The sequence below is a fragment of the Orcinus orca genome, chromosome 20, assembly GCF_937001465.1.
Source record: "Orcinus orca chromosome 20, mOrcOrc1.1, whole genome shotgun sequence".
NCBI lineage: Eukaryota > Metazoa > Chordata > Mammalia > Artiodactyla > Delphinidae > Orcinus > Orcinus orca.
In genome coordinates, this window is record NC_064578.1 from 57,468,288 (window position 1) to 57,483,118 (window position 14,831).

At 49.3% G+C, this 14,831-nt stretch overlaps 1 protein-coding gene across 4 annotated transcripts; it reads left to right on the forward strand.

Moving 5' to 3' along the window:
• Positions 1 to 1,376: 1,376 nt before the first annotated feature.
• Positions 1,377 to 13,092, forward strand: LOC101285397 (zinc finger protein 773). 4 transcript variants are annotated; one of them, XM_004283323.4, is made up of 5 exons: positions 1,378 to 1,704; positions 3,530 to 3,568; positions 6,070 to 6,196; positions 6,693 to 6,791; positions 11,064 to 13,092. In XM_004283323.4, exons 1-5 carry the CDS (start codon positions 1,615 to 1,617, stop codon positions 12,161 to 12,163), a joined length of 1,455 nt encoding a protein of 484 aa, XP_004283371.4. In that variant the 5' UTR covers positions 1,378 to 1,614; the 3' UTR covers positions 12,164 to 13,092. The 4 variants fall into 4 exon arrangements, with proteins under 4 accessions (XP_049559259.1, XP_049559261.1, XP_004283371.4 ...); XM_049703302.1 differs by lacking the exon at positions 3,530 to 3,568 and having other exon boundaries at positions 1,377 to 1,704; XM_049703303.1 differs by lacking the exon at positions 6,693 to 6,791.
• Positions 13,093 to 14,831: the final 1,739 nt, after the last annotated feature.

The window sequence follows — 14,831 nt, forward strand, 5'->3', positions numbered from 1 at the left end:
GACTATCTCATCACCTACATCCAGAACTCAGAGTCTTCGCTTTACCACCATTGTTTTTTATATTGGGCGTCCCATTGTCAAAGGAAATTGGTAATGTATAACTGGCTCATTCCAAGGAAACTGCTTTATTGGCCCTCAAGATCCTCTTTAAATCCTTAAGGGAAGGAAAGCCTGGAGCACCAGCTGCGCAGGAACATTAAAATACAGGCCAATCTACAATAAGGATAGTCTCTAGATGAGAGTCTGGCAGAGTTCTTGACCCTGACTTCCCCTCCGCCTCCATCTCTGCAGCTCTGTCTGTTACTGAACTCAAGTCCTTGTGCCTGACACAGAGTGAGGCCAAACAATATCAAAACATCGGAGTTTGGAGCAGAAAAAGGCGTATTGCAGGGCGATGAAAGGAGACGGGTGACTAATGCCTTAAAAACCCCGAACTCTCTGAAAGCTGTCAGCAAAGACCTTTTATAGGAAAGGTGAGGGAGGGGCGCGGTTAGTTGTTGAAAACTTCTTGGTATCAGATCCTTTGTTCTTGAGGTCAGGTAACGGTGTTCCTGTAAAACTCCACCAAAGAAGACTGGCCTGTATTTCTTATCCTCTGTTCTGACAAGAAAGGGCAAGGTTCCAAGGCACAAGTTTCACCCTCTGAGGTCCAGGTGCTGGCTAAAAGAAGGGGGTCGCTGCTCTGGCCAGTTACCCTGTCAGGTGAAGAGGTAGATCTTAGCTGGCGGTGCCCTCAGGGCCAAGTCCACAGACCCTGCCCAGTCGTCATCACTGGGGGAGCAAGGCACCAAGGACCCAACTGGCCCTCGATCTCCTCAGGCTGCCCAAACGGGGTGGTGAGACGTGTGTGTGCATGTCTGCAGGGTTCTGCAAACCGCGATCCATGCAGACTGCCGCCACCACTAGGTCACGGAGGTGGGGATGAGAGGAGACATTTGCCGTCGCCTCAAGCCCTGGGCCCCGCCAGTGAGCGGCGTTGGCAAGGGCTCTGGAGCTCTGCAGGACACAGCCCCCAGCCTTCCCCGCCAGGGTCCCCCAGCTCACCCACCCGCCTAAGGCCAGAGGGCCTGGGGTGGGGGGAGTCCGGGATCCGTCTCTTACCACACTCTCCGCTGGAGGACCACCACCAGTCATACCGTTAGCCCAACGGGACCTCTAACCTGGGCGCCCCGCTCAGGTCTGGCGCTAACAGTCACCCCTAGCGTTCTGGCGGTAACGGTTGCCCGGTAACGGTCGCGCTGTAACGGCGCGTGCAAACAGCTGCGTGCCCGCCCCGCCCCTATTACGTGTCCAATTCCTCAAGGTTTGGCGGTGTGTGAACTACATTACCCAGCAGGCGCTGCTGTCCCCGGTGGCTGTTCTCGGCCAAGAAAACAGACATTTCCGCGCGCGTGAGGAACACGCTGGGCGGGACTTTTGGTGTCCGCTTAGGGGCGGTCGTTTTGGGGTCTGTTGGGTCTCTCCGCCTTGTCTGAGGCTCCGGAAAGCTGCTTTGAACTGGGGTGACGAGAGCGGGAAGGCACGAGAGGAGGCAGGCGCTGCACTGCACTGAGGCGGGTCTGACGTTCGGGCAGCAGCGCCCGGAGGTGACCCGATTCTGGGTAGGGGACAGGGATGCCTGGGGCCCGACCTGGTCCGCCGCTCCCGGCCCGGCTCCGCCCACAGACTCCGATGGCTGCGGCAGCGCTTAGAGTCCCGGCTCAGGTAAACACTCGTCCTCCGGTCTCTCACCGCCCTCAACCCACCGGACACCAAAGGCCCCACTGATCGTCCCCTGCTCGAGCCCCTGGGTCCAAGTCAGTAGGGAGATGGTTGGGGGAGGGGTCCCCCATTTCTGTCAGATAGTATGATGGGGTGTGGGAGAGGGTTACAGGCAGAGGGACCGGCACAATCAAAGACTTGGAACAATAACCGAACTGAGAGGCTTAAACTTGAAGTTTCTCTAGAGTCTGCACGGAACAGCTTAAGGGGATGAGTCCCACGTGAAAAGGCAGCCGGAGCAGCTGGGCCTTCATTCTGCGGCCGCTGGTGGCCACGGAGAGTTGTGAAGTAGAGAGACTCTATGTGTCAAAGTTTTCCAAAGGCTTCTCAGGGAAAAACAGACGGGGGTGGGGGTGATAAGAGTGGAGACTAGGAGACCTGTGAGTAAGTAAGCACAATAGACTATTAGAGAGTGCTGGTACGGACTGGACCATTGCTGGTGGCAACAGCGGGGAGGATTGATCAGATTTCTTATGGGCTTTAAGCACTGAACAGACAGGATTTCCTGCTGCCCCAGATGTGGCTGTGAAAAAGTAGGGAAGGAAGGACGATGCTGTTTCTTGGTTTGCAGGGAGCAGGCTTCAGGGATAAGACTGGGAGTTGGATTTTGGACATGGTAACCCTGAGATGTCCCAGAGTGGAGGTGTCATGTGGGTAGCTTGCTTACTCACTCATGGGTTTCTGCGGAGGGATCTGGGCTGGAGATATCCAAGGGATGATGGGTGGTGGCCTGGACCAAGGCAAGCACTGTGGGTCCTATTTAGGAAGGAGAATCAAAGTTTTTATTTCAGTTAAGCCTGGAGGGTGGGGCTGCCTCCAAAGGGGTGGAGTCCTGTGCTCCAAAGTGGTTCTGGCTGGTGTGTGCAGGAATGGAGTGTTATAGGATATAAGGACCCAGGTCTGGGGTGGAGACTGAGATGTTCAGTGGTGTAGATTTGCCACTCCAGGCTCAGCAGGCCCTCATTTCCGCTCCTTGTGGAGAAAAAGAATACTCAGCGAGGCTAGTAGAGCATCTCCTTTGGTGCCTAAGTTCCCCCAGCTTTTAGGGCAGGAGGGATGAGCAGCTGCTCCAGTGCAAATGCCCCTAGCAGGATTCCCTTCAGGAGAGTGTACAGCAGGCAGTTAGGTTGCCAGTAGGACTAGTATCTACTCAATATTCTCAGGCCCAAGTCCTCAGTTTATTAAATCGTGAGTTTATGAAATAAATACTCATTTAACACTAACTGGTAAAAATACATATATACATGTGTACATAAATTAAAATAACATGGCTTTTAAATAACAATTAAAAAATAAATAACAAATAACATATAAAAAACAAATAAATAACATGGCTTTAACAAGTTAATGATTATAAACACTTAATAATTGGTTGAAATTTCAATATACTGCTAAGCATTCAATTAAATCAAACATCTTCAATATTGTATTTTCTTAGTTAAAAGTCATGTTAAAAAACTGCATTTTTAATACCTACCAGGAAATCTTGACAGAAGCATCACTTATGAGGACAGTAAGAGTTGATATTTAGAACTTGTTGCATATGAATGCATTTGATGCAGACAGCAGCCCCACTGAGTGGACACCATTGTTATCCCCATTTGACAGACCACAACACTGAGGCACAGGGAGGTCGAGTATTTGTTCAAGGTCGCACAGCTGGTAAGAGGCATCACTGAGGACTGAGGCCCAGATGGTGTAAGGCACCTTGATTGAGCCTTTGGGCCCAACATTATTGCCTGCTTCTCACAGCCTTGCTTTTCCATAGGTTGCTGTGGCTGCAGAATCACTTGCAGACCATGAAGAGGTAAGTGAAAGGTATACTCGGTCTTCACTCTTTTCACCTCCCACCTGCATGGGCTCCAGGATTGTAGTGTCTTGGGACTTTACCTGCTACTCTCCCTACCCTGCCATCTGAGATCCCTGGAAGGTGGTCATCCAAGGTCAGGTCCCTGAGTCCAGACCAGGAATTATACAGATTGGTTTCCATTTCTGGCAACCGGTGGCATGACGCTTAGAAGAAATTCCATTCACAGTGGTCAACATTAGAAGATGCTAGAGGTGAGGTTGAGCTGGGAATGACCAGGCAACCTTAGGTCTCCATTATGTCTGGTGGAAATAGCAGGAAGCAGGCGTTAGACCTGGAATGGTGGGCTGAAGAGGTGGGCCTCTATCCGGAGGGTGGTGGGAGCCATAGAAGGTTTGGAGCAGAGGAGGGAACTGATCTGACCCAGGCTTAACAAGCATTTTCTGCTGCAGAGTAGAGAGAAGACTGTTGGGTTACAGGGAGACCAGGGAGGAGGCTACTGCAATAGTCCAGGTGAGTGTTGGTAGCTGGACCAGAGTAGTGGCAGTGGAGGTGGGAGACATGTTGGAGTCTGTGTCTGTTTTTTTTAAGTAGGTCTGAGCAGACTTTCTGATGTGGAGGGTGGGAGAGAGAAGAGGAAGAGTCGGGTGACTCTGAGATGTTTGGCCTTAGTAGCTAGAAGCAGGGTTAGTACTACCATGTCGAAGTCGGTGGCAAGAGTAATTTTCAGTGGGAATATTAGGAGCTAGGTTCTGGCTGTTGAACTGAGATGCTCCAGAAAACCCTTGAGTGGATTCATCCAGTGGATACCTGGACACACACATCTTGAGTTCAGATTGGATTCACCCACAATATGGATGGTGTGTGGACCAGGATGGAACTGTGATCAGATTTGGCAGGGGGCACCTTCAGGTCCTGTGGCAGTGTGTTAGGTGACAAGGGAGGAGTGTGTGGGGCCGAGGACTGGGTCTCTTGCTAGATGGGGTGGTGGGCTTCACAGAAACACGTGAGGGAATGTAGTGGCCATGGGGAGGCGTTGTAGGAGTGAGGAGGATCTGGCTGGTGACCAGGGTTTCCATGGGGAGTGGATATGAGACAAGGCAGGGAGATGACAGCAAACCTGGTGCTATTGCTTATTCATCAGGCTATGGGCTCCCCAGACTTGTTCTTATCCCCACTGTGACCTGGAGGTTAGCACAAGATCACACAGTGTCCTCTGGGACAGCTATTAGACCTGATGTGAGAGACAGGTGGATCTGGGCTTTTGTTCTTTTTTTTTTTTTTTTTAAATTTTTTGGCCACGCTGCGCACATGTGGGATCTTAGTTCCCCGACCAGGGATGGAACCCGAGCCTCCTGCATTGGAAGCACAGAGTCTTAACCACTGGACCACCAGGGAAGTCCCTGGACCTGGGCTTTGAATAAATATCAGAGGAAGCTGAGACTGATGAGGGGACAGCTTTGCAACACAGAAGTGGAAGAGGGCTGAGTGTACCTGAGATCTGTGCATCGTTTTGGGTGGCTGACGATGAAGCAAGGATAAGGGCCAAGTAAGGAGGCCTTCAAAGCAGGCCTGGGGGTTGCCCCTGGCAGTTAGTGCCTTTGGAACACTGGGACAGTAGGATTCTGATTGCACTTGCTAAGCACCCTCAGGATGCCACGTGCACACTGGCACGTGGTGAGGCCAGGGAGATGCAGGATGTGGTGTAGTGGGTGGTGGTGGCCGTGAGGGGTTGGGGCTGTGAAGGGAGGTGTGGTGTAAAGAACAATGTATAGGGCTTCCCTGGTGGTACAGTGGTTAAAAATCCGCCTGCCAATGCAGGGGACATGGGTTTGAGCCCTGGTCTGGGAAGATCCCACATGCCGTGGAGCACCTAAGCCCGTGTGCTACAAGTACTGAGCCTGCGCTCTAGAGCCCTCAAGCCACAAATACTGAGCCTGTGTTCCACAACTACTGAAGCCCTCTTGCCTAGAGCCTGTGCTCCACAACAGGAGAAGCCAGTGCAATAAGAAGCCCGTGCACCGCAATGAAGAGTAGCCCCCACTCGCCACAACTAGAGAAAGCCTGCGTGCAGTAACGCAGCCAAAAATAAATAAATAAATTTATATTAAAAAAAAAAAAAGAACGATGTACATGTTGGGAGGGAGTGTCAACTGATGGCCCCAGGCCCTTGGACTGGGGCCTGAGGGGAGGACAATGACTCAGTTTTGGTTGTGTTTGGGAAGCACAATCTAGAGGATCCCAGATAAGCTGTCTGGCAGAAGGGTGAGGCTCTGCAGGCCAGCACCAGGTCTCAGATGACACATACCCCCCTGCCTGTTGTCGATGAGGGCCGAACACAGTGATTGATGGGATGGCCAGCAGAGGGTGGGCATCAATGGCACCAGGGCCTGGGATCTCCTCTGAGGTTGGTGGCTTGGGAGGAGGGTGAATATTTGGGGAGATGCTTAGAGTCCTGGGAAGGAGGCTGCACATAAACTGAACCATCCCCATCTTGGCAGGGCCGAGTGACATTTGAGGATGTGGCTGTCTACTTCTCACAGGAGGAGTGGGGACTCCTTGATAAAGCCCAGAGACTCCTGTACCGCAGTGTGATGCTGGAGAACTTCTCACTGATGGCCTCTCTGGGTAAGTTCCTTGCACCCCACAGCTTAGGCGGGGCTCTGCTCTTCCCCTTCTCCAAGGGCAGGTCTGTCCTTCCCAAAGCTGGTCCATGGGTACTGCGTCCTTCCCTGTGTGCTGTAGTAGGTGTTGTGAGTGAAAGCCTGGGCTGGGTACACTACCCCTTCTGTCCCCAAGCTGCTGTTGCCCCAAAGTTGTGCAGGAAAGGGTTTGGGGATCAGGAGTGTTGTAGTCCAACCGATGGATCACACGCTACTGGCCTTTCCCTGGCCTGATGCTGTGGAGATCCATGGCAGTCCTGTGACCCCAGTTCTGCCCTCTCCCTTTGGCTGACATGGGATCGGCCTGTGCCAGGAATCGAGGTACCAACACGGCCACTGCTTGACTGGGTTGTTCCTGCAAGATCCTTCTCCAAGCTTCTTGTTTGTAATATTCAGTCTTCATCCCTGTGGGCTGCTGTGGAGCGGGTTGTTTTGACCTGCCTGCCTTGTCCCTCCCTTAGGACTCACATTTTCCAGGACCCAGGAAATTACTCAGCTGGAGCAGTGGGGAGAGCCCTTTGTGCCTGTCTGTGGAGTCGTGATCACAGCCACGCCAAGAGGTGCTTGGAGGGAGGAAGTGGGGAAGAGGGAACTCAAGGATGGGTTCAAATCATACCAGTAGTCTCTCCATGGTGCCCTGATGTTTTGGTGTCAAACAAGGGGCCAAGGCTGATTTTCTCCTTTTCTTCCTCAGCTCTGCCCGCTGCTCAGGGCAGCTCTGGTTTCTGACCCAGGGCTGACCCCACCCATCCTCCACTGCTCCCTCTCCAGTGCTCACCAACAGTAGACCCATTTTGTGCTCTTTTATGACATGGCCAGGCAGATGCAGCCACGAGAGGAAACACAGGACAGCCTAAGGAAAAAAACAAAGTTTATTATGCTCACAGGTCCAGAGAGACAGTCACTGCACGCCAAGAGGGGGGTCACGTGGGAGGAGCGCAAGGGAGCAGGCTAAATGGAGCAGGGGGGAAGCAGAGGGTGAGGATCTGTTGGCAAGTGTCTCTGTTGGTGGTTGGGGGGAGAATGCAAGAAAAGGCACGAGGGGATTTATTTATTTATTTATTCGGGGCTGCGTTGGGTCTTTGTTGCTGCGCGCGGGCTTTCTCTAGTTGCGGCGAGTGGGGGCTGCTCTTTGTTGCGGTGCATGGGTTTCTCATTGCAGTGACTTCTCTTGTTGTAGAGCGCGGGCTCTAGGCACACGGGCTTCAGTAGTTGTGGCATAGGGGTTCTGTAGTTGTGGCTCGCAGGCTCTAGAGCGCAGGCCCAGTAGCTGTGGTGTATGGGCTTAGCTGCTCCGTGGCATGTGGGATCTTCCCAGACAAGGTCTCGAACCCATGTCCCCTGAATTGGCAGACAGATTCTTAACCACTACACCATCAGGGAAGTCCCAACACGAGGGGATTTTATTGGTGCATTTAAACGTACTAGGTCACACTCGGGAGGACCAGAAGGGCAACTTGTGGCAGGGACCAGCCTCCTCACACTGGTGCCACTGGGGGGAGGCTTACAGCCTCTTTGGGGGGATGCCGAGGGAGCAGGAAAACAGGGAGCTTCAAAGGTTGCAATATAGTTGGCCCTGTGGTGTCTCAACATCGTTATAAACTCTCATTGGGATGGGTGACGCTTGCCACCTGGGTTGTGGCGATGTTAGAGGTGACAGGAATAGTTTGTTCTTGCCACCAAAGGCAATCTTTGACAAAGGTGACAACTAAGAAGGGTCCTACCAGGTATATAATGAGGGTTTGAAACCCAGGCCGCAGCCAGAACGGCAGGTAGTAGGGGAAAGGCAAGAGAACAGATCAGGCACCTCCGGGTTTAAGGGAGTCTTTTGGAAGCTTTTGGTTCTGTTACAAAAGATTTTTACCACTTGTCCTAATCCTCATAGCTTGGCCTGTAGCTGTCCTGAGCCACCTTTCCTGGCTAGTAAACAATCAGGAGCCAGTCTGTTATCCATGACCATTTGGGCTCAGAGACTTGTAGGTTTGTTGAATAAGGGCGAAGGTTTCCTGCACCCTTTGTACGTGATCTGAGAGGGCCGCTGAAAGGCGCTGGTTGGCAGACGTGATCTGATCTTGTTGGACAAAGGCTGCTGTACTGGTGCCAAACCTGGTGTCTCCTGCGGCTACCACAAGTCTGATTAAGATGGGAATAAATAGGGACTTCCCTGGTGGTCCAGTGGTTAAGACTCCACACTTCTGCTGCTGGGGGCATGGGCCCAATCCCTGGTTGGGGAATTAAGATCCCGCATGCCACACGACATAGCCAAAAAAATAAAAAAATAAGATGGGAATAGATAATTGCCTGTTTTGCCCAGCGTCCTTGGGTTGATGGAAAAAGGGAGGTACCTTGTTGATAAAGAACTGGAGTGAGGATGGGACCTGGTCCACGTCCTGGCAGTAATTGTGGGCTGGGCTGTTTAAATAACTCACGGGCAACTTTGTAAATGTATGTTGGGTTTCTTCAAAAGTAAAGGCAAACTGGGGCTGTGATTAAGGGGTCATAGGCCCAGAATAAAATATACTGGGCCAGATCCACTGTGGCCAAGTAGTCACTGGTGCCCTCTTGATGTCTTCAATTAATTGGATTATGTTAGGTGTTGGACCCCTGATGGGGGGAACTTGAGCTTTAAGTTTTCAATAATCAACAGTTAAGTGCCACTCCTATTAAGGAGAAATAGCAGGAATCATCTCCCCTTCTTTTAGTAGATCTTGAACAACGAGTCAAAGGCCAGTACCTTGTTTCAGGTGATACTATGGCATGTTTACTACCTTCACCAGCAGGGGCAACTCCACAGGTTCTCACTTTGTGAGAGGGACTTGAGCTTGTTCAGGTGTCATACACATCTGTCTCTCACAGGAAAACTCAAAGCATCAGGGGTCACCATCACGGGCAGCTGTTTGATAAAGATTGTTGACACCTGGTGCAGTGTGTTTGCCATGACTAGTTGTACCACTATCAGCCTGGAGGCAGTAGGGGGTGTCAGCAAGTCGGGAAAGAATGCTAGGCGTGGGGGGTGGTTATCCGCACACCAGGCGGCGGATGTGATACATCAGAATTTGTGAGTCAGGGTGCGCAGAGCTCTCGTGGCACGTCTGGAGATAGTTCCATCCGTGGCCTCCCATTTGGTGTGAGATATACCAATAAGGTTAAGCAACAAAGCTCTGTATTGGGATGGGCGCCTGCAAGAACAACTCCTGGACTCTGTGACAAAGAGGGCCTCCTGATTTAGAAACGGGCTCAGGGTTCTCCTTGTCTGAATGCACAAAGAACTGATAGATCCATTGAACCATTCCAGTTTTTGCAGAGGAGCACATGGGCTTCCTTTACTCTTTCCCATTGGGCATCTCCAGGCCATGAAAATCCAATTCAGTTAACGGCAGGGCTTCTGAGTCCCAAGTGGTGGTAGAGGCTTCAGATTCCTCATCTGAGGCCTATATAATCCCATCAAAAGTTTTGGTCTCTGTCACACCTACCCTGGCGTTTGGGATGCCCTCTGTCCTCCCTGAGGTCCTTCAGCCCCAAAATATCAGGTGAGGATTGAACTTGGAGGGCCAAAATATCTTTAATTATGCATCTTAGCCTCTTTCCAAATGCTGGCAGCTGCCTCATCTCTGGGGCTGAATGTGCACCCATGTTAAATGCTCTCAGTAACCAATCAGCTCCCTTTCCCCACCTCTTTGAATGAAATCTTTAAGAATCATTGGTATTTCTAGTCTTGTGAAATTGCAAGTTTCACCTTATAATTCCTTATGATCTCCTGTGCTCTTGAGCCGCTGGGTCTGAGAAGACCTTGGATGTTTCCTTTCTGTAGCCCCTCTCGTAGGCAGCAGCTTCCCTTTCTAAGGTGACTTCAGCTGGGTTGGGATCCATTCAGGACAGCTCTGGTGGCCAGATCTTTTCCGATCGTTCTTAGACCTCAGGAGCTGAGCAGTAGTTGGCAGGTTGATAGGCAGTGGCACTAAGTAGAGCCCAGCAATTTTGCAAAGATGTTTTACTTTGAAATAATTGGCTCACCTCCTCTGGTTATTGGGAGTTGCTGGAATTAAATGTTCCTGCTAAGATCCTGGCCTGTAAGATCTTGAGCCACTGATCTCCAGGAATGGTGCCCCCAATACCCATGGGATCAGAAGACAAAGAGCGACAGCAGTGAAGAAGTGGTTGCCAGCACCATCAACCTTCACAGAGTGCCATGGTGGACTTCTCTGAAGGGGATGCAGCATCACTGGTTAGGACTGAGGAGAGGAACAGGGGGAAGGTGCAAGGGGATTTCACTGGTGAGTTTAAATGGCCCTGGGTCTCAGTCAGGAAGGTAGGTAAGAGAACTTGTGGCAGGGGCCCACCTTCTCACACTGGTGCACATGGTGGCATAGTTTACAGTTTTTTTGTGGGGCTGTTGAGGCAACAGGAGAATGGGAAGTTTTCCAGGTCACAATACAAGATTTCACTCCATGTGTCATGAGGTGTACACATATCCTTAATAGTCCTTGAACACCAGCTACTCAATTGCCTTCAATTTTTCTGGGCCTGGACACACCCTTCTGCACTGTGTTCCTGTGTCACCAGCAGCTGAAACCCTGCTGAAAGCCATTTGAGGAGGAGTGTGTTGGAGACCCTGCCTTTCCTCCCTGGGATGCACCCCATCTTGTATCCTTGCTACTCATGAGTCCCCATGATCTATGAGGTTGTCAGGTCTGGCACTGCACAGTGGGCTCTCCCTCACCCTGCCAGTAATCCCAGGGACTTCATACTGGCTGTGTCAGACACATTTGTGAGGGTGCTGCCCCGTCCCGCCAAAGTCTACATACTATTCATCAGCATTTCTCTGCTTTCAGGTTGTTGGTGTGGAGCGGAGGCTGAGGACGTGGCACCTGAGCAGGGTGTTTATGTAGAGGGAGTGCTCAGAGCAAACCTTCACCAACACCAGAAGCTGAGCTCTGGAGAGAAACCCTCAAGAAGAGAAGAGGGTGAGGAGGGTGGGAAGGTCTCCCCAACTAGCTCTGGTCTTCCCAAGCATCAGGTGGCTCACATCAGAGGGGAGCCACATAGGAGCACTGAAAGTGGGGAGGGCTTTCACCCTGGAAAAAGGCATTACAGATGCAGCGAGTGTGGGAAAGCCTTTGGTCAGAAATACTTACTTGTTCAGCACCAGAGACTACACACTGGAGAAAAACCTTATGAATGCAGCGAATGTGGCAAATTATTTAGCCATAAATCCAACCTTTTTATACACCAAATAGTTCACACTGGTGAAAGGCCTTACCAGTGTAGTGAATGCGGAAAATCTTTTAGTCGCAATGCTGACCTCATTCAACACCAGAGAGTTCACACTGGAGAAAAGCCTTTTAAATGTAGTGAATGTGGAAAAGCCTTCAGGCATAATTCCACACTTGTTCAGCATCACAGAATCCACACTGGAGTGAGGCCTTATGAGTGCAGCGAATGTGGGAAGTTCTTTAGCTTTAACTCAAGCCTCATGAAACATCAGAGAGTTCACACTGGAGAAAGGCCTTATAAGTGCAGCGAGTGTGGGAAATTCTATAGCCACAAATCAAGCCTTATTAATCACTGGCGAGTTCACACTGGAGAAAGGCCTTATGAGTGCAGCGAATGTGGGAAATTCTTTAGCCAAAGCTCTAGCCTCGTGCAACACCGAAAAGTTCACACTGGAGAAAAGCCTTTTAAGTGCAATGAATGTGGAAGATTATTTAGTGAGAATTCTAGCCTCGTTAAACACCAGAGGGTTCACACTGGAGCAAGGCCTTATGAGTGCAGGGAATGTGGGAAATTGTTCCGCCACAGCTCCAGCCTTGTTAAACATCAGAGGATTCACACTGGAGAAATGCCCTATGAGTGCAGCAGTTGTGGGAAATCATTTAGCCAGCGTTTCAACCTCATTCAACACCATAAAGTTCACAGTGGAGAAAAGTCTTGAATGCAGCTAATGTGGAAAAGTCTTTAACCAAAGGTCCACTCTGATTCAGCAACAGAAACTGCACAGCTCAAACAGGCCTTATGAATACGGGGACCTGAAGAAAGTTTGCAGCCAAAGTCTTAACCCTGTTTGGCACCAGAAAGCTCAGACTGGGGAAAGGCCTTAAGAGTGCAGGGCATGTGCTGTCTCCTGGTCAACCTAACTTAAACATAGAAGCTCTGAGAGCAGCCTTTATGAGTGAGCCAACAATTGAATATCATTCATCCAAACATGCACACTGGAGCAGGATGAGAATTGCTGACATCCTGCTCCTCTTGAGAGGCTAGTCCTCTGCCAGGCAGCTCTAATGAGAGGGAGCCCTGTGTTCTTGGCTGCCTCAGTCTGGAGTTTTCATCTCTGAGTTCGAAGCAGGGAGAGAGGGTGTGGCCTTGGTTCAGATGTGACTGGCTCTTGCTGTTCGTCCTGAGTATTAGATTTCCTTAAATGTTTCCTCATTTACTGTGTAGACTTAGGATCATTTCTAGAGGCTTTAGATGGTGTTTTTATAATTTTTCACCAGTTTCATTGGGAATCAGGGCTTGCAGAGCTCCTTACACTGCCATGCTGGAAGTTGATGCAAACATTTAACTTTTTAAGAACTTGCCACCTTGTGTTCTAAATGGTTATGCCATCTCACATTTCCTGGAGTGTATTCGTTTTCCAGTTTCTTCACATCCTTCCTGACCTTTGTATGTAAGACACTGGCCATTCATTTTAGCCATTCTAGTAGGTATGTAGTAGTATTTCACTGTGGTTTTAATTTGCATTTCCCTAATGACTCCCTGTGTATTTGCCATCCATATATCTTTAGTGAATTATCTGTTCAAAGTTTTTTGCCTACTATTAAGGAACTGTCTTGTAATTTCTTAATATATTCTGGGTGCAAGTTACTCATCTGATATATGCTTTACCAATATTTCCTCACAGTCTGTGGCTTTGCTTTTCATTTCTTAACGTTATCTTTCCTAGAGTAGAATTTCTTAATTTTCATGAAATCCAATTTACCCATTCGTTTTTTATTGATTGTACTTTTGGTATTGTACTCTTTCTCTTATCTTTGACTGTAAAAAAAGCCTTATCTGAGTATGCTATTGGAGTCTTAAGACCCTTTTAAATATCCAGTCTTGGGACTTCCCTGGCAGCACAGTGGTTAAGAATCCACCTGCCGATGCAGGGGACACAGTTTTGAGCCCTGGTCCGGGTAGATCCCACATGCTGTGAAGCAACTAAGCCCGTGCACCACAGTTATTGAGCCTGCGATCTAGAGCCCATGCTCTAGAGCCAACAAGCCACAATTACTGAAGCCTGCATGCCTAGAGCCCATGCTCTGCAACAAGAGAAGCCACCGCAATACACAATGAAGAGTAGCCCCTGCTTGCCACAACCAGAGAAAGACTGTGCACAGCAACAAAGACCCAACACAGCCAAAAATAAATAGATAAATCAATAAATTTTAAAAATAAATATCCAATTTTGTGAAATTTCTGTAAATTTAAATACACATAAAAAACAACGTATGTAGAAATGTTTATATATGAACACATTCCCTATCTCTTCTGAGACAGCCTAGAAAGAAGTGGCATTCCAGCAGCTGTGAGCATATTTATTGTCCAGTTATTGGCTTATGAATACGTTATTTCAATAAAAAGAACCAGAACTCCTTAGATAAGAGGCTATTTCCAGGTTGGAGCTGGAAAAGTATAACACGAGCATAGGAAATATTCTTGCATTAGAAAGTAAAGAAGTACTTGAAGGGAATTTCCTGGTGATCCAATGGTGAGGACTCAGTGCTCTCACTGCCGTAGCCTGTGTTCAGTCTCTGGTCGGGGAACTAAGATTCCACAAGCTGCGTAGCATGGCCAAAAAAAAAAAAAAGTACTTGATGAATAATGTTGATGTATTAGCTTTCTATTGCTGTCCTAAAAAATTACCACAAACTTATGGCTTAAACAACATAAATTTATATTATAGTTCTATATGTCATATGCCCACTGAGACCTGGGATGGGTTCACTGTGCTAAACTCAAGTTGTTGGCAGGGTTGTGTTTTTTTTCATGGAGTGGAGGAAATTCTGTTTCCTGCTCATTTTTCTTTTTTTTGAGGTATGCGGGCCTCTCACCACTGTGGCCTCTCCCATCACGGAGCTCAGGCTCCAGACGCGCAGGCTCAGTGGCCATGGGTCACGGGCCTAGCCGCTCCACGGCATGTGGGATCCTCCCAGACCGGGGCATGAACCTGCGTCCCCTGCATCAGCAGGCGGACTCTCAACCACTGCACCACCAGGGGAGCCCCTGTTTCCTGTTCATTTGAGTCATTAGGCAATTTCAGTTCCTTGTGGTTGTAGGGCTGATATTCCTGTTTTCTTGGTGGCTGTCAGCTACCAGGTCATCCCTGGAACATGTAAAAACTCTTAAAGAATATTTAAAGATGAAACAGTACCAGTTACACAGAAATTCTTCTAAAACAAGATTCAAACACTTTCCAACTAGTTAAGTGAATGATGCTATTAAAACACTATGGACCAATACCCACATAATCACAGATACAACAAAAACCTTAACAAAATTTTAGCACACTGAATCCAGCCATATACATATGTAAACACATAAATCATAACCTAGTGATGTTT

What these genes read in the sequence shown, in the direction of transcription:
- LOC101285397 (XM_004283323.4), top strand. Translation starts at nt 1,615, where the DNA reads ATGCCTGGGGCCCGACCTGGTCCGCCGCTCCCGGCCCGGCTCCGCCCA. An exon ending in CGCTTAGAGTCCCGGCTCAG is followed by an intron (nt 1,705 to 3,529) that starts GTAAACACTCGT and finishes GCTTTTCCATAG; the next exon opens with GTTGCTGTGGCTGCAGAATC. An exon ending in GATCACAGCCACGCCAAGAG is followed by an intron (nt 6,792 to 11,063) that starts GTGCTTGGAGGG and finishes CTCTGCTTTCAG; the next exon opens with GTTGTTGGTGTGGAGCGGAG.